The following is an 18657-nucleotide window of genomic DNA, read 5'->3' as shown; positions in this document are numbered from 1 at the left end:
CCTCACGCTTTTCGAGTAATTTACCCATAGTCAAAATTCGTATTCAGTCTTTGATTTTAACTTTCCTCCTTGATTTTAGAATCGTCCTGGGTATTCGAACAGTAAGGTGTAGTTTGATTGTTCGGGTTTTGGACCGTTTTCACCAGCAGATGGCACACTTTATAATTTAGACTTGCAAGGCAGGTTAATACGAAATGATTTTATGTTTTCGTCATTATTAAAATAGAAAACTCCTCGTGAACAATTCAGCATTTTATTTATTCATGTAATAAAATAACTGATAAAAATATTAAGTTTTATTTCGGACTTTAACACCAAGAATCACCCCCGACTGAACCAAGCCGCAGACAGTGAGGTAGCAGGCTCTGTTGTGGGTAACGGCGCCTGGCTGCGTGCGAGGTGCACGCCACATCACTCCCGACGAGGAGCGGAGAGCGGCTGGTCTCTGACATGGCTAAAGAAGGAGCAGATATGACTGAGGAAACCGAGTACATGATTGACAAAAATGCAGGAAAAGAAACAGCAAACGCAGCAGAATCCCCTGGGAGCGCCAAAGAAATGCGAGCGGTGATGCTGGCAGGTTTTGGAGGTCTGAACAAACTCCGGGTAGCAAAAAAGGCAATGCCCGAGCCTCAGGATGGTGAAGTAAAAATCCGCGTCAAAGCATGGTAAGTATGAGATTATCCCTGATATGTTTTATATTTACAGACTGTGTTATTTTCTGGCGTTGAACTAACTCTGAACACTAAAAAGCGTCTTATTGAGAATGAAGCTACAGGTCCTTTCCTAATAGAAGAGGTTGGCAGACTGAAGACCGTTCATAACAAACAAAACCTCTGTCATCGTTTTTCAACCACATTCAGTCATTTAAAAAAAAAAAAATCCTTGCTTTATAACAGCAGTTAACAAGATTTGATGACGTCCTTTCATTTCACATTGCAGCTAACCCTTTGGCAGTGTTAGCAAACACAGTAAAATTAAAGTGCACTGCGTTTTATTCAGTGCAGAATATTTGTGGAATCTGGCCTTGCATCCACAGAGGACTAGCCTGTGACTCACTGCTGATAATAATGAAAAGGACTGCACTGGTTATCCCTAAATCTGTTAACAGCTCAGATTAAATACAGGTGTTTAAATAGCTGCAGGTAATCAGAGACAGCTCTGGGTAAAGGCTTTTATTCAACACTTGACTATAAAGTTAATATTATTTTATGTTTCAGTGGCTTGAATTTCCTGGATTTGATGGTACGTCAGGGGACTATTGATAATCCTCCAAAAACCCCCCTCGTCCCTGGATTTGAGTGCTGTGGAATAGTAGAGTCAGTGGGTGAAAACACAAAGGGATTTGAGGTAAATTACAGGTTGTTTATGCAGTGATCTCTGAATAAATGACACCATAATCTGTATTGATAAATGTACAGACTGTTCAGGTAAGCATAAGAAACACATATAATTCCCCTTGTGCCATGTATGATGTATTTTTGACACATTATGGTCTACTTTTCTGTCCTGCTAACCGAATATATTCTTTTCAGATAGGTGACAGAGTTATGGCTTTCGTAAATTATAATGCCTGGGCAGAGGTGGTTTGCACACCAGGGGACTTTGTCTACAAGATGCCAGATGAGATGACTTTTGCAGAGGCAGCAGCTTTTTTACTGAATTTTGTGGCTGCGTATATGATGCTCTTTGAAGTTGCTAATCTGCGAGAGGGAATGTCAGTGTTGGTGCATTCAGCAGGAGGTGGTGTGGTGTGTATATTTCTAGTAAGACTATTGCACGACACAGCAAACTTAATATAAGTTGCAAATTGTAGCATAGATATTTGTTGATATTATTTTTAAGAATAAAGTTATTCCCTGCACTATAACTAATTTTTGGCCAAAGTAAGATTATCATGTCATATCGTTGCTTTATGTGACCCATCCTGAGTTATTATCTGTGCTCTCAGACTTTTTTAGTTGTAACTGTTATCATTTTCAGGGTCAAGCTGTGGCTCAGCTCTGCTCCACCGTGCCTAACATAACTGTGTTTGGGATTGCTTCCTGTTTCAAGCACGCAGCCATCAAAGACTCTGTGACTCACCTCCTTGATAGAAACGTTGACTACATACAAGAAGTCAAAAAGTAAGCTTGACACGTTTGCATATCGTGATTATGACTTGATGTTGAGGAGTCTGTATGTGGTTTCATGAAATAAATTTTGGCAGCATTTGTTTGTTAGTCAAGACTGAAGCTGAAGACCTTACCAGGTAGTCGTGGACAGTTTCACATGTTGATTGTTGTGACATGTGGACACTGCTGAGGCCAGAGGGCTTTAGGAGGTTGCAGATGTTACCAGTTGCCTTATTTGGGCTTGTGTGGCAGTAATCCCCATGGCAACTCACAGCTCATGTGGCAGAGCAGCAGCATTGTGTAGGGTGGAGGTCTGCTTGTAGAACAAGTGAACCAATTATGCCTGAGCAGTGATACCTTAATATTCTTATATCTACATGCATGTTGTCGGCTGTATTACTTAGCAAAGAAATGTTGCAGTATTCTCAGAATTTACTACTAAAAGGCTTCCAGGTTTAAATCTTATTCATAAAAAAAAGGGTTGATTATTTCCATGACTCCAATATCACGTGGCCTTCTCTGCTTCACAGAGTTTTTTTCAGTTATTTACTATCATTTGCGTCGCAGGTAGATTCACCGTATACGTTACAAAAAGGCACATTGTAGTTCACAGACTCAAAAAGCCTCATTAGCATTTGATGTTCCATGCTTTCTGCCTACATATCAGCAGTGGTTGTGGATTATGCTTTTCATCTCTCTGGCCAACACATTCTTCCCAGGATCAAGCACTGAGTTCAGTTAAATTAGCCTTTTTTACAAAAGGCAAAAACTATGGGAATCACAAGACCACCAGGCAGTTCAGCCAAGCAGGTACTCAGAGCTCCAAGGCAGAAAGTAAGGAGCTGTGGTCATAACATGCCTTACATTCTTTTATGTCTGCTCCTGTTACGAGTCTCTTAATGACAAACATTTTTGGTCTGATTCATTCAGCATGGGATATCTCAAAGGCTAAAAACTTTTTGCATCACAGTGTGAAATATCGTGGGCACTGCAAAACACCAATAATTACTGTTTAAGAAATCTGTAGGCAGAGTCAGAAGAGAAACGTGGGTTGTATACAGCAAGTTTTCCTGACAGTAATACCCCAGAGAGAGAATGCTCATATCTTATGAATCCATGATTAGGCACAATATGAAGATGCTCCACAGTATGAATCACAGGCTGAATATATGGACCCAGAGTTTGTTTATCTCTTTTATATTTACAGCTCACTGTTTGAAACTTATCAGTGTATAAAAATGCAGTTGTAGATTAATCTCCATAATAGCAGAAATGAGTTAAAAACACCACTGACAATTTTCTACAACTCATAAGATAAGGTCTTCAAATTGCTTCATTGCTCAGTCAAAAGTCTGAAAATTTAAGGCTATTAAGTAGGATTGCTGTTTTTTTTCTTTATATTATCTTTAAACTGACATTTGATTTATATTGTTGCAGGTTAATTTCTTGTAGAAGGCAAGTCAATTAAGTGACTCATTTTTTAACCTAAAACATTGTTTTTTTATAATCAGTTAAGTATCCAATTAATTAAGACAAAATAACAAACATTCTCTGGTTGGATTTTTCCAGTGTGAAAAATTGGCCATTAGCAGATAATACTGTGAACAGATAATACTTTTGTATGTTAATTTTGATATTTTTGTGGCCAAGCGGTAAAGCTGTATAAGCACACCCACATGACTTGCTAGAGAGTATCCTGATTCTTTTAAGACATTTTTCTTGACTTGACCTTAAATACTCTACAATCACCAATGTGCTAAAATGATTGCGTTTATGTGTTTTGTGTTTTTAAGTCATATGTGTCCTTTTTTAAAATGACCTACACATATAAATTAATTTGAGTTCAAATCATCACATCTTTTTTGATCGCCAGAAAAGTTGGCGCAGGAAGTCTTCAGACCAACCTGAAAAGCTACTATTCATATTTTTATTCATGAAAACAAACACCAGTAATCAACATCAGTTGTAAAGCTGCCAACAGTAATTACGTTGAATCAAAGCAATGTTTTAATCAATCTAAACTAATCTTGGTAGAACTCAGGACCACATTTTGAAGTAGCTTCATATAATTTGTGCCATTTTGACCACAAGTTTGCTGCAGTAAACAAAAACTGGATTTTACCTGTTGATGTTCATTCATTTTCTATACCTGTTTGGTCCAATTCAGGGTGAGGCTAACAGATGAGATGGGAGAACACCCTGGAGTGGTTGCCAGTACATCACGGGGCCACCTGTCAGCTGTGGAACCACAATCATTATCGTAATAATAATTGTGGTCCCACAGCTGATTACAACTTGCGACTTGTAGTCACCATACTGGATTTTACTTAATTTAATTTATGCTTACACAATCAACAGACTTTTGAAAATCTTTACCAGAGCTGATACAGAACAGCTTGGCACTCCCATCACTGCTTGCAGCTGTCTTACAACTGACATAACTTTTTCTTTGCTCAACAGGATCTCTCCAGATGGAGTGGACATTGTGCTGGACTGCCTGTGTGGAGAGAACACAGGGAAAGGTCTGAGTCTGCTGAAGCCTCTGGGAACTTACATCCTCTATGGTAGGGACAATACTTGTGTCTTCATTGCATGTTAAAATAAAATGCAATCTTTCTTTTTAGTGAATAAGCAAATGCTGTGTATTCTCAAACTATGCTCAATTTGCCTAAACTGTCTCCTGCTATAAGTTTATTTTTGTGTAGTACACATTTTTAAACAATTCTTGCATATGTTCACTGTGTTAGCAGCAGAACTAGTTGCAAAGTAATGAAGTTGTAATAAATCAGAGACAATAGGACTTTTATCAAGAATCTGTTAATTACTTTAGTCTCATTCATCAAGCAATGGCATTAACGGGAGATTAATTCATTAGTTATAGTTATACTGAATGTGTGCAAAAACGTGCTTGCACAGATCTAAGGGTGTGAAGTGCCAGCTGATCATGCCCTGTTTCATCCTTTCTCTCTCATAACTGCTTGTTACTGACCTGCCACTTCTGTCCAGCATACAGCAATGCTTTTATTTTTGTTTTTTCAGGCGCGTCAAATATGGTAACTGGGGAAACAAAGAGTTTCTTCAGCTTTGCAAAATCTGTGAGTCAGAGATACAGTCTGTCATCAATATTTAGAAAAAAAGAGAAAACTGTAACTGTCCAATGAATTCCATGAAGCATATATAGAAATGAGTCACCCTGTGTTCATCTGCCTCTCTGATTTGTTTTATTCTCTAGTGGTGGCAGGTGGAGAAGGTGAATCCTATTAAACTTTATGAGGAGAACAAAGTCATAGCTGGTTTCTCGCTCCTCAACCTCCTTTTCAAACAAGGGCGATCTAATCTTGTGAAGTTGGTGACGGACAAACTCTTGTGTCTCTACAAGCAGAAGAAGATAAAGCCTGTAGTTGACTCCCTATGGGCCCTGGAAGAGGTAAGAAACTGTGGGTAATCAGAGGGTCGAAGATGATTAGATGATCACTTAAAAAAATGGCTTCTTCAAAGTAGTGATACAATCATAGAAGCTTTGGAAAGAACTAAGATTATTTAATATTAACATATCCTGATGAGCATAGAACCTCTTGTTTGACAAGGCTGCTTTCTGGGGGACATGTCAGCTGGTTTTGGACCCACAGATGGTGGGTGGGTTGCATCGTAACGTCTTGTAGTCATTGCGCAATGTCAACAAGCCTTGGGTCAATTTATTGGTTCTGTGGAGAAAATACAAGTACAGGCAAGTGAGTATGCTGACCCTAGTATTATGTCTTGTGTCATTTTATCTGGTAAAAGCATGGCCCATTTAAAGAAGCCTGAAACACGACTGTCAATGAATGAGATTCTGAAATTGAAGAATCAATAAACCAAGAATTACCTGCAGATGATTTTTCAAGGGGTTTATGTAACCACATGAAAAAAGTGTGACTTCTGATGGAGCTGCTGGGTGGACTTTTACTGGATCACTGATGCATTGGATAGATAGATTACTATCCCTGCAAGGACATAAGATTCAGTTCTTGGAGAAGGGAATATATAAAACTTTTATTTTTTCTTTAAAAGGTCTGTCCAGGAAACGATAAATACATGCTGTCAGAAAGCATGTTTTTGAACATTTTACTACTCTTCCATATGCATTTTCACACAAAAATAAGATAAACTTATTTGCAGATATTCTTTTGTCCTATGCTGCTTCACTGCTCAGACCTCTGTCTAGTCATGTACGTTCTCCTCTTCATTTGATTGCCTGTGTTCGTTTGTAGGACCAGCAGTAGACAGAGCACCAGGGGAGGATAGGAACCTGTGTGGGCGTACAAGGACTGAACTATGTTGCTTAGACGAACAAAAAAAATGCATTCCAGTCACTGTACATGGAATGAGAAGTTGAAGTTTTTTGCTCGGCCTTAGTCTCCATTTCCAAAGGTACTTCAAGGATTTAGTTAGAAACAAAGGCAGTACAAGCAGGGGATCAAACATAACTTCAGTAAGTCATTCTGAACTTTGCATCAATAGTCAAAGAGAGAGAAAGAGATCTTGCTGTCCTCATATTTTCAATTCTCATGGGAAACGTCCTATGTGCTGTTGTCATTAAACGTTGGCAGGTTGCTCAGGCCATTCACTGCAACCACTGCCCATGAAGAATCTCATTAGAGGGAAGGATGGCGTGGGATGCGATGTCCTGCTTCACTTGTAAATATGCCTGAAAAGATAATTCATTGGGCATTAGTTTACAGGTTGACCATAGCAACCTTTCTTCTGTTCTGAAACGTTGGAGGATATGTGCTTGACCGGAACAGAATAGTGAAAGGCTTTCTAAAAATATCCATTTGCTCATTTTACATTGATCCAAGGTGAATGCTGTTAATGATACTGAAAAATAAAAGTGAACCAACTCAGAATCAGTGATTAGTGACCATTGTAGACAAAAAGTAAGTCCTTAAATGTTTGTGGAGCTTATCCCTTCTCTAGGATAACCTGACCCAATTTTGCTCTTGGCTTGTTTTCCATTAACAGCTGAATGCTCGTGACACAATGGTTTTCAGACAAAGAGGCACACATTCAGTTATGTCTATGTATACTATAATGAGAAAACAAGACATGGCCTCTATCATGGTGTCTGAAATGTTCCTTTAATAAGTTGTTGTTCCTTTGTACCTTCCTTCTTTTTTAATTTCTAATCTTTAAAAAGGTTAATTGATAATCTTGGGCAGAACTGAATGAATAAATTCTGAATGCTTTGCTTTATTTCAAACATATAAGAAAACAAACAAAACAAATGATAATAGTCTAAACAAAATAATAATAATAATAATAATATGAACAAAAATAAATAAATAATAATATTATCCCAGCATGTTGAAAAAGGAGTAGGATAAAGCACAAGCTTATTTAACCCTATCCCTTCTCCACTACTCCGTTAACAATCAGTCTCCCCAAACATTATACATATTTACAAAAAGTAGAAAATAAACAGATTAAATAAACAAATATATAAATTATTTATGAGAACACCAAATTGTTAAAGCCCTTCTTCCTCCCCGTACCTTGTGAAAACCATGTGTTTGTACCGCTTTTTAAACTGGGTCATGCTTGGACGTTGCTTGAGCTTCACAACCAAACTGTTCCACTACCTCACTCTACAAACAGAAACACAAAAACTTTTTAACATTGTACGTGCCCACTGATGTTTTAAGTTTTACCCTCCCCCCTCACAGATTATAACCCACATCTCAGTTAAAAAAATTATTTTTGAATATTTCCAGGAAGTAAATTGTGTGTTGCTTTGCACATGATTTGTGCTGTTTGAAAATGAACCAGGTCTATGAATTTTAATGTTTTTGATTTTAAGAATAGTGAATTTGTGTGATCTGTTTAACTGGAATATTGATTTATTCTTATGGCTATTTTCTGCAGTGTGGGTAGTAACTGTATTGAACATTTGTAAGTATTGCCCCAAACCTCTGCACAGTAATGTAAATATGGTAAAAATCAATGAACAGTAGAGATTGTGGAGTGATTTATTTTCCAGTTTTACTTTGCTCAGAGCAGAAATGCTCCTTGACAGTTTGTTTTATACATATTTGATATGAGACTTCTAGTTTATTTTATCATCCGTTATTACCCCAAGAAACTTGTTTTCATATATTCAAAATTTTACCATCTTAGAATAATTATCAGGTATTTGCTCTCAATTTAGATTCACCTTTTAATAATACAAGCCCCACAGGAAGGACTCCATAGATAAACATTTCAAAAACATTTTTAAAAGTGTATATATCTTTTACTGAGATTATAATTTTCCAATAGTTAAAAAAAAAAAAAAAAACTCATGCCCTGTTTGTTTTCAGTGACAAACTTAACCCTTTTCTGCATGGATGATAACAGTGCCGATATCATGCCATTCTTCAGAATCCTTTCATTTTTCAGCTTCTCTGTCGGGTACATGTCTGGAGTTGGGTTCCTGTTTTTCTGTCTAAAACACCCCAAAGGTGTTTTTATAGATTTTAATCAGGTGGCATACTTGGCCAGGTCTTAGTTTTCACTTTTATGTTTTTTGTACTTTCATGCATTTGTCTTTATCACGCTAGAATATTTCTCCAAGCTTATGGAGACTGAAAGTCATCGCTCAGTCGGTACAATTCCAGTCATAAATCCTACAGAGAACTGGCTGAACCCATGCACGGAGCAGCCAGACATTCTGAGTGGCTGCATCTGTATTTTGTTTCCACAGCAGTTCTTCCTTTTGTGTCTAAAGAAATGTTATCTTATCAGCACACTGTTTGCTTTCATACGGCCACATATCGTTAACCTGTGCTGTACCTGTGTACTGACAGGACATTGAGTATAAGTGTTAAACATACTATCCTATACAAAACTTTGGAAGTATTCAATAATATAAATTACATTTGTAATTCACAATGGGGAATAATCCTGCAATCATAGGTATAGTGAAGCAGGGTATTGGGGGGCTTTGAAAGCTTGCTACATGGCTGCAAGTGCATATTCAGTAAATTGTCATACAGCATAGTGTCAGAAGTAAGAGTAAGGGTATGCTGTACCTTTTATGAGAAAGCCATCTAAAGAGTAACAATCTGGAAATTATCGAACAACTGTCCACATGAATTGGATCAACATGAGACATTTTTAAAGCTGGTGTGTTGGCTTTTAAGTGTCACTGCAGGTTTTCTGTTGAGATGCCTTTGAGTTAAAGGCACTATGGCATAAAATGGCAAAAAAAAATTCCCAGGCATCCTTGATTATTACAGCGTTTACACAAAGGTTTACACAACTTGTCTGTTTCTTGAAATACCATTAGAAAACTCCCTTGGTTTAAAACTGTGGTGTAAACCATAAAACGATATGTCTAAACTGTGAAAAGTCTAAATTGTGCAACCAAATCATCTAAAACAGGTGATTTTTTTAAAAAAAATCATGAATAGTTGTCATGCTTCTTTCATTTTGCATGTTCAAATTAAGATGTTGCTGAAAAGGAATTCATGTTACGTTTGACTTTCAGGTAAAAGAAGCAATGCAGAGAATTCACGACAGAGGCAATGTAGGAAAACTCATTTTGGATGTTGAAAAGTCTCCAACCCCTCTGGTAAAAGAACATTTTCAAAGTAATTTCTCTTGTGCAACAGTCTCAGATTTTTTTTTACATTGATTGTCTGAATTTATTTTCATTTACCTATGTTGATCGGCAGTTTTTCATCGTCTAACACACTAAAGCATAAAATATTGTTTCAGTTTAAAGGGGACACAACACTTTATGCTTATGTCAAACAAATTTTATACAAAACTTGTACAGATTATTATTTTTTATAAAAGTAAGATAAAAGTCCAATTAAATAAATACTGAAGGCAAAAATTTCCTATTAATTTTTTAATGCAAAAAAGATCCAGAAGAATATACATAAAGTAAGAAGAGGAAAGAAGCAAAATATGGCTGAAATTTACATAGAAAACACAAACTCAAACCAGTTTAGAAAGCACCTACAAGATGTACAAAATCAGGATTATTAAGAGTTATTGCTCTTGTGGTTATTAATTCAATCACCTATATAGTATATCACCTATACTATATCACCAAAAAGTATTTCAAACAAAACTATCAACACCATAGCAGTGTACACTTTATTTTTAAATTCTAGTTTTATTTGGCGTTTGCAGAAAGTATTCAGTTAAGGTCAGGGCTATAATGGATCAGGGAATATGGTTTCTTCATATTTACAACAGTGGATTTCATGTTGATCTCAACATTTAACCTAAAAAAGACAAATGTTTGAATTTCAACAGCAGAATAGGTTAACATCCTCATAATACCACTTAATGTCCGTTTGCATTTGCTTACCCCTCTTTTCTGTATGAATAGCTTAATGATTACTAAAAAAATCTTTTTTTACCTCTAGATGGCCAATGACAGCACAGAGACCAGTGAAGCAGGAGAGGAAGAAGAGGAGCCAGAGGGAGATAATGACAGCAAGGAGCGAATGCCTTTCATCCATTAGAGCCAACAAACTCCACAGCAACACATCTAGAGACTGCACAGATTCACCACAGAGGAACACAACCACACAAGTGTGTATGTATGTCTGCATGTGCTGTATATGTGTATGCATAAATGTATGTATGTACAAAAAGTGTTTGTGTGTGTTGTTTATCTGTTACTTGTCAGATGATTAGTCAGACAAAGGGGAAATGAAGAATAACAGCCCATTTGTTGCCCAGGCAGCAAATGCAAGTACCATTCTGAGGCCAGTGTTAAAGTCTTTACTGTATTATGATGTAATGTGAACAGGTTTGTGTGCATTGTAGAGTTAGCTGTATTTGCTGACCCGCTATGATGACTTTATAAGCGCTCATAAATAGATTTAGTAAAGCAAGTTATATCCACTGCCTGGCCAAAAAAAAAGTTGCCACCAAAAGAAAGGTCACACACTAATTTTTGTTGAACCGTCTTAAGCTTTGGTTACGGCACATATTCGCTGTGGTATTGTGTTGATAAGCTTTTGCAACGTCACAAGACATACTTCCATCCAGTGCTGCATTAACTTTTCACCGAGATCTTGTATTAATGATGGGAGAGTCTGACCACTGTGCAAAACCTTTTCCAGCCAAAAGATTCTCAATTCTAAATCTCCCAAACATTTGGGTCTGGACTCTGTGGTGTCCAATCCATGTGTGAAAATGATGTCTCATGCTCCCTAAACCACCCTTTCACAATTTGAGCCCCATGAATCCTGGCTTGGAATATGGCCGTGCCATCAGGGAAGAAGAAATCCACTGATGGAATAACCTGCTCATTCAGTGTATTCAGGTAGTCAGCTGACCTCATCCTTTGGGCACATGATGTTGCTAAACCTAGGCCTGAACAGCTGCAGCAACCCCAGATCATAACACTTCCCCCACAGGCTTGTACTGTAGGCACTAGGCATGATGGCTGCCTACATCTGCCTCTCTTCTTACCCTGCTGTGCCCATCCCTCTGAAACAGGGTAATTCTGGACTCATCAGACCACATGACCTTCTTCCATTGCTGTAGAGGTTAATCTGGATGCTTCCTAGTAAACTGAAGCCTTTTTCTCCAGTTATTCTCACTGATTAGTGGTTTTCTTATGGCTACACAGCTGTTCAGTCCTAACCCCTTGAGTTCCTTTTGCATTGTGCGTGTGGAAATACTTACTTTCACTATTAAACGTAGCCCTGAGTTCTACTGTTGTTTTTCTTTGATTTGTTTTATCAAACGTTTAAGCGATCACCATCATATAGGATCTTTCTCTTCCTCAGAGATAATGGTTTTTAACTATTCTTGCAGTTTTTAATTATGCGTTGGACAGTTTTTAACCCAATTTTAGTAGTTTCTGCAATCTCCTTAGATGTTTTCTCTGCTTGATGCATGCCAATGATTTACCCTCCTGAAACAAACTAACATCTTTTCCACAGGCATGTGATGTGTAATTTCATGTGGTTGTTTATGAAATGAGAAGCTTGTGGTTTAATAACTTGTTGCTAGCTAAAAGATAATCACCCATGCAGTAATTATCCAATAGGAGGCTCACACCTATTTGCTTAGTTAAATCCAGGTGGCGACTTTTTTCATTTTGGCCAGGCAGTGTGTGCTGACAATAAAGTAAAATTTAATTCTCACCTTTCTGCTGCCACAACAGTGAAAGCAAAGAGAAAACTACTGAAATAAGTTTAAGAAAATTATTTCTGTCTGTGTCTTAATACTTCTTACCAAGAGGGTAATGTTACAGTAATGTTCTAACCAGGAGAGGTAGGGAAGACCATGTGTAAGATGGTTGAACTATATATTTTTCTTACTTGCCATCCACAAGAGATTATAGGATCACCAGTGCCTTCTGAGCTTCAAATGGGTGTTTAATCATTCAAATTCTGTTTGAATGTTTATACTTAACATCACTAAAAAAACAAAAAAACACAATGTTACATTAACTCTAGTACCAATTTGGCAGTTTAATAAATAGTTATGAGGTTTAAGTCTTGTATTACAGACAGTATTTAAATGCAAAAGAGAATGATGCTCTTGAATTTTTATAGTCAGAAAGACTGCAGTTGAATTTCTAAAGGGCCTCTGCTTTGCTTGTCTGACCAAAGTTGTTTACGTTGCTGGTGCCTCTCAACAAAAGTGCCATAAGACTTTGAGATATGGTATTTTTACAATGTACTGGTGTGTAAAGGAAGACATTGTGTTTTCATTAATGGAGACGTGACTATTCGCCTGACAGCTGTCCTATGACCAAACTAATGGCATATACTTAATTTTCCTCATTCACTTACCCTTACTTAATTAGTTTGTTTTATATTGGCAGATTATCTGGGTTATTTATAATTCTATACAGAGAAGAAAAAAAAAATATTGAATAAATATAAGAAGTCAGTGCTTTGTAACACTGCTGTTTAAAACTAAATTAATAAAAGTATATCAACTTTGCAGCAACAAAACTAACAGAATGAGCTCTTTAGGCTTTGAAGGTGAGTGATAAGGTGTGGAGATGGTGTTAATGGTTCAAGTAATGCTATTTATTTCCTAAATTTGGAAATTAGGATGAAGACTTATATCTATATATCTATATACATATATCAGTTCTGATGCCTTTAATGTCAGGTCTGTTTTTATGTGTGAGAAAGAATGTGTGTGTTTTTCAGTGTGTGCATTCATATTGCCTTCATAAATATGTGCAACAGTTTAACAGTGTAGTGTATTCACAAAGTTCCTTTCAGACTATGGTTTACCTGTGGTTGTATATTTTTGTCACAGTTTTTGTTGTGTATGTTCTTTGAGCACGGCTCAGTTTATTTGAATAAATTTATCAGCAAATTACACTTTGATTCCTTTGATTTTTTTTTTTCTTGAAATGAAAACTTTGCAAGTTTAATTCCCCCTCTGAGGCAAAACAAACCTGGTACATTTCTAAACAATAATGACTTTATCAAAGGTTTAAATCAAAGCTAACAGGATGAAAACCTCTTGTATAACGTGTATTGTGGTACACATTGAGTTCATGCAGTGCCAAAGTAAGCATGTAATTTTAAAGCATGTAATTTTAAATTATACTAATATGAGTTTGGATGGTTTTGTTTTACTGAGATAGAAACTGTATGACTGAGGTCTCACTTTGTTAAATTTTAAATCTTCGGCAAGACGTTTCCAGTCTTCCCGTCTATACGTACTGTTTGTAAAGCTGCTAGAAGCTGCATTTTATTCAAACATTTATGTATGTTGTGTCTTCAGTATTAATTTATACAAGACCAGAAGTGACTAAATTGGCCGTCTGTCTCATCATCTGTTCAGGGTCTGGTGCTAGTTCTGAGACACGTCTACCTTAAAATAGAAAGAGAGCAGCACTCACAGAGCTTGCATTGAAACTGCACACAAAAATGTGCTAGAACAGCTTTTTATTCATGGTGGAATTTGGACCTAATACAATGCAATGAGTCTTGACTGAACAGGAAGGTACTGTGTGAAGCAGAACAAAAATTATATTGGATCTTTTTATTTATTTATTTGTTTGTATTTGCTGGAAAATTACTTGTTCAGAAACTCATCTGTATGTGCTGCCAATAAAGTGTCTGACTTAGTTTGAGTAACATACATTGCTCATTGGTGGAGCATTTACAACAGAAGGGTCCATATCCAGCTTTTTAGCTTGTATTGACAAAAAGCAAGAGAATTAAAGTTGGACTCAAAAATAGGAAAATGTACATGAACTGGTTTTGAGAGGTGCATGGCTATATTGAGCCCCATATGCCCAAGGGTTTTGTTTCTAATTCGACTCCGCCCCTCCTCCCATCTGTATACAACATCTCACTCTATAAATAACCTTGCCTGGACCAATCCTGGGAGCTGGAATTCAATGGGTCTAATACCAGCTTTATTTTTTAAAGACTACACAACTATGTGTGAGAGGAAAACATTAACAAAGCTAACTATATGTTGATATGACAGCAATAATTGCTTCTTTTCATACACCGACATGATGAATTAAACCATTATATTCTTATTGATCTGAGTTGACTTACTGGATGGTGAAGACAAGTTAGCGTTAGCACTTTTTTTCAGTGTGTACACCAAGTGGAAATAAATTTTCTATGAGTGATTTAGGATGTCCAAAACTGACATGTGATTGGGACGAAACAAAGAACACCATATAAGTGAAGCTGTCAATAAATTTCCAGTTGGTTTGAGAAATGAAAGGGAACACTGCTTAGCGCACCTTGTTCCAAGTAAATATTTATCTAAAAATAAACTAGACACAAGGAAATCATTATTTGCCTCCACCCTTTTGCCACCCTCACCTCCTCCTGATGTTCGGACAAAAACAAACAGACTTGGAGCCAATGCTGGAGGAGAACCCAGACAGGCATACAGAGGGCCAGTATATATCAACAGCTTGCAGTGCTTTTGCTTCCCCTTCACAGCAGTAAAGGTGTGCCACAGGGTCCTGGACTATAGCATCCGCTGGCCTCAGACATGGCTCATCTGGCCCTGCCTGTTTTCCTCGTTCTCAGCTTCTCCTTGCTCTGTTGCAGCCGACCATCTAGCGCTAGGAAAGCTGTGTCACCTCGGCAGTCAGGAGGTAGCTGCACAAATCACAAACTGTTTGAGGATAATGTCTCTCTATCAATGTTTATCTGACCTGTTTTTCTTGTGTCCTCGTTGAGGTGCAGCTGTAGAGGATGATGATGTGAAGTCCCAGCTTGAGAGATTGTGGCAGGAGGTGACCTTACTGAAAGAGATGCAGGCATTGCAGACAGGTAATACCCTCACCAAATATATTAATAAGAGAAAACTGAAAATTTCTAGCTACAAATTTCAGTATGCTTGTTAAAATGATTGAGAAAACACATCACCTGAAAATGGTTAGTCAATAATATTGCTTTCACTGCTATCCTATGCAAGACTGGGGATGATTCAGGGAGATAACTGGTTCCATTATCAACGGATTTTTTGATATGTAAAGTCACCAGTAGAGGGCAGCAGCACCCATTTAATGCACCAAATTCTAAGGTATTAAAATGAATTGCACCTTGGGCAATAGTTATATAGTTATAAAACATTTTGGAAAATTTTGGAAAAATTTATGTTACTGAAAAAACATTTATACAAATAAATATTTTATATTTTCAGTGTGTCTCCGGGGCATCAAAGCTCACAAGAAGTGTTATCTAACAATTGATGAACCTAAACATTACCATGAGGCAAATGAAGACTGCATTGCTCAGGGAGGAACTCTCGCAACGCCACGAGACATGATGGAAAACAATGAGTTGAGAGACTACGCAAAGAGGAGTTCCCCAGGATCCAGGGACTTCTGGATTGGTGTGGCAGACATAGTGAAAGAAGGCCAGTACGTTGATGTCAACAGCCTGCCAGTCAGCTTTTTTAACTGGGATCGCTCCATGAAGCAGCCCACAGGAACGAAGAGGGAAAGTTGTGTTGCTCTTTCTGTGGCTGCACAAGGAAAGTGGTATGATGAGGTGTGCCGCAGCCTCAAGAAGTACATCTGTGAATATGTCATTCCCTGAGGGGGAAGCTGATAATTAGATGATATTTTTTGAGGGTTCAACTGATTAAAACTGCAAAAATGTGTTATCCATCCACGTCAGGGACAGTGTGAAATACATGTTGTTAAGTAGATTTAAAATAAGCTTTGGTGATCACAATAGTAACTTATCACTGGATTATCTGGTGATGAAAAATGTCAGGGAGATTCATATTTTAGCAACTCTCAAAGTCTGAGATGATGACTATATAGCAAGTGATATGATAAATTTTAAAAAAGTAAAAATAATATAAACTGAAGTGTCACATTGCATTGTTTTCATTTTGTCCATGCATTTTTTTTAATTCTTTGACCATTTCTTTTATACTTTAATATTTATAAAACTTTAATATTTTATCATTAAGTTTAACTAACAGTGATTCCCAAGTTACTCCTTCACTGCTGACCACCAAACAGCTGGATTTGTGATTTTGTTTAAACCTGCAGGGCTCTCGCTATGTAACCATCTCATCTAACATAAGTCTCATTTGATCTTACCACAAAATCTATTTAAAAAAAAAAGATGTAGGAAAAAATAATAATGTAAAAACATAGAGCTTTCATTGATCAATATTATATATTCTATTCTGAGGCTTATTAATTTAAGATTTCCAGTCCTGCACTACAACCCATTTAAGTGGGCTAAGTAACAAAGTAATGCTTTAGTAAAAGTCAAGGTCATTATGCTCTATTTTTTAGATTTCTCTTGCACAAAAATAATATAACAAACATGTACCTAACAAATTTTACAAAAATAAAAAAATTCACACTTGACAATAATGGAAAAAATCTGAAAAAATCAAAACAACAACAAAAAAAAAAACAAAAAACTTTTTTTCTAATGGATGTATATTTAAGATATTATTGCTATTACAGTAAAAAAAATCTTAAATAGATAAATAAAACTAAATGTAACTTATTAGTCTCTAGTCTTCACATCACCTTTCTTTGGAATGTGGGAGGAAACTCAGATCACCAAAAATAAACTCTGACAATCACAGAAAGAGCAGGCAGGCAAACATGGAGAAAAGAGGATGTTATCAAACCTTGACCCCTTCTGCTCTATAGCGACAATGTAAAATATGCATTTCTGTTTGCTCTGATTTGCTGCTGCAAACTGCACTAAAGACAGGAATAAAGAATGAGTGACAATGTTGAGTAATACAAAACAAAAAATGTTTTCACAATTACCAGTCTAACATCTTTGTGTGCCTCTCTTACACTTAAGACATCCACGGCTTAAGCTGGATGTATCAGGTAGTGGCAAATCAGTTAAGGAGAGAAAAAAAAATCTTATGTAGAGTCAATTTCAACTGATTATAAAACAGAAGAGACTTAGCATTTCACACCAGTTGGGATGTCACTTTGGCTAATGGGTTTATATGGAGGCCACAAACTCATTTAGCTTTAAGACGGACCTTTGTTGAATTTAAACTTATAAAAACTACAATTAATATATGCAGTATTACCACAGCTAGATTCCATTGCTACAAGACCATAGGGATATATGAGTATCTGGCAATTAAATGAACACCTCCTGTCTTTCTGTTGGATGCAGTAATCCAATGATGGCCACTGAGCTGTCATTATATTTCATAATTACATGACTATAAACAAAAAATACACAATTATTGTGATAAAAAAAACATATAATTAACAAAATTATCATATTAGCTCTTGAAGTTTTGCAGCAGAAATTGCTATCAGTGAAATTCATCTCTAGATTTATTTATTGTGTGTTTTACATCCTTATTGAAAAATTAAATACACCCAGAATGTGAGTATGTCGGTTTTTGAGGGCTACTGGGCTAACTTTACAAAAGTCAGTTGGGATGGGAAAAAAAGGCCACACGAACTGATGAACAAAACCTGCACAAGGCCAAAACACTGACTTCAGTGCATTGTCAACTGAAACAAAATCAAATATTATATGATTATAAATGCAACTATGATGTACCTTTGCTTATTTTATGCCTTGAATGCAATGGTTAACAACAAATGCAACTTATCATGACACCCATGACTACAATTAGCCATGACTGCTGTGTGGTAAGTTGATTAAACACAAATTTGTGATTACCAGATGCAAACTCAACAGAAAAAAGGTTTATAAAACCAGGCCAGGGCCAACAATTTGATTACATTATTATGAAATAATAAAATTATATTTTAGTCACAATTTTCAATAAAATGAACATTGATCATGTACATGTTCAATTTTGACTGACAAAACACCAAAATAACAATGCTAATAATAGGTTGACAAAACGTGAATTGCACAAGAGGATGAGTTAACAGCTGTGATATTATGATATTTGAATCTTAAGGTTTTAAACATACAAGCAAATTTTTAGGTAAGAAAAAAATCCATATTTAACCCTCATAAATAAATAAATAAATCTAGTTTGGCTACTCTGTATTGACAAACTCTTCACTTCTTGTCCAAACCTGACAGACTTCAGAAGGCTGAAAGGCCCTGCTCCGTTGTGT

General features: G+C 36.6%; 2 protein-coding genes across 3 annotated transcripts; both read left to right on the top strand.

The window, feature by feature from the left end:
• Position 1: 1 nt before the first annotated feature.
• On the top strand, positions 2-15363 carry vat1l (vesicle amine transport 1-like). 2 transcript variants are annotated; one of them, XR_006012903.1, is made up of 10 exons: positions 2-668; positions 1221-1350; positions 1536-1751; positions 1984-2126; positions 4575-4678; positions 5154-5209; positions 5347-5541; positions 9619-9702; positions 10511-10679; positions 15293-15363. XR_006012903.1 is itself a non-coding variant. In XM_042007855.1 (9 exons), exons 1-9 carry the CDS (start codon positions 451-453, stop codon positions 10607-10609), a joined length of 1245 nt encoding a protein of 414 aa, XP_041863789.1. In that variant the 5' UTR covers positions 2-450; the 3' UTR covers positions 10610-11306. The 2 variants fall into 2 exon arrangements, 1 of the variants encoding a protein (XP_041863789.1); XM_042007855.1 differs by lacking the exon at positions 15293-15363 and having other exon boundaries at positions 10511-11306.
• Positions 15008-16401, top strand: clec3a (C-type lectin domain family 3, member A). The gene is made up of 3 exons (XM_042008019.1): positions 15008-15201; positions 15293-15379; positions 15753-16401. Exons 1-3 carry the CDS (start codon positions 15096-15098, stop codon positions 16148-16150), a joined length of 591 nt encoding a protein of 196 aa, XP_041863953.1. The 5' UTR covers positions 15008-15095; the 3' UTR covers positions 16151-16401.
• Positions 16402-18657: the final 2256 nt, after the last annotated feature.

The sequence above is a fragment of the Melanotaenia boesemani genome, chromosome 1 (genome assembly GCF_017639745.1).
Source record: "Melanotaenia boesemani isolate fMelBoe1 chromosome 1, fMelBoe1.pri, whole genome shotgun sequence".
Classification (NCBI taxonomy): Eukaryota; Metazoa; Chordata; class Actinopteri; order Atheriniformes; family Melanotaeniidae; genus Melanotaenia; species Melanotaenia boesemani.
This window is presented reverse-complemented; position numbering and strand designations above follow the sequence as displayed.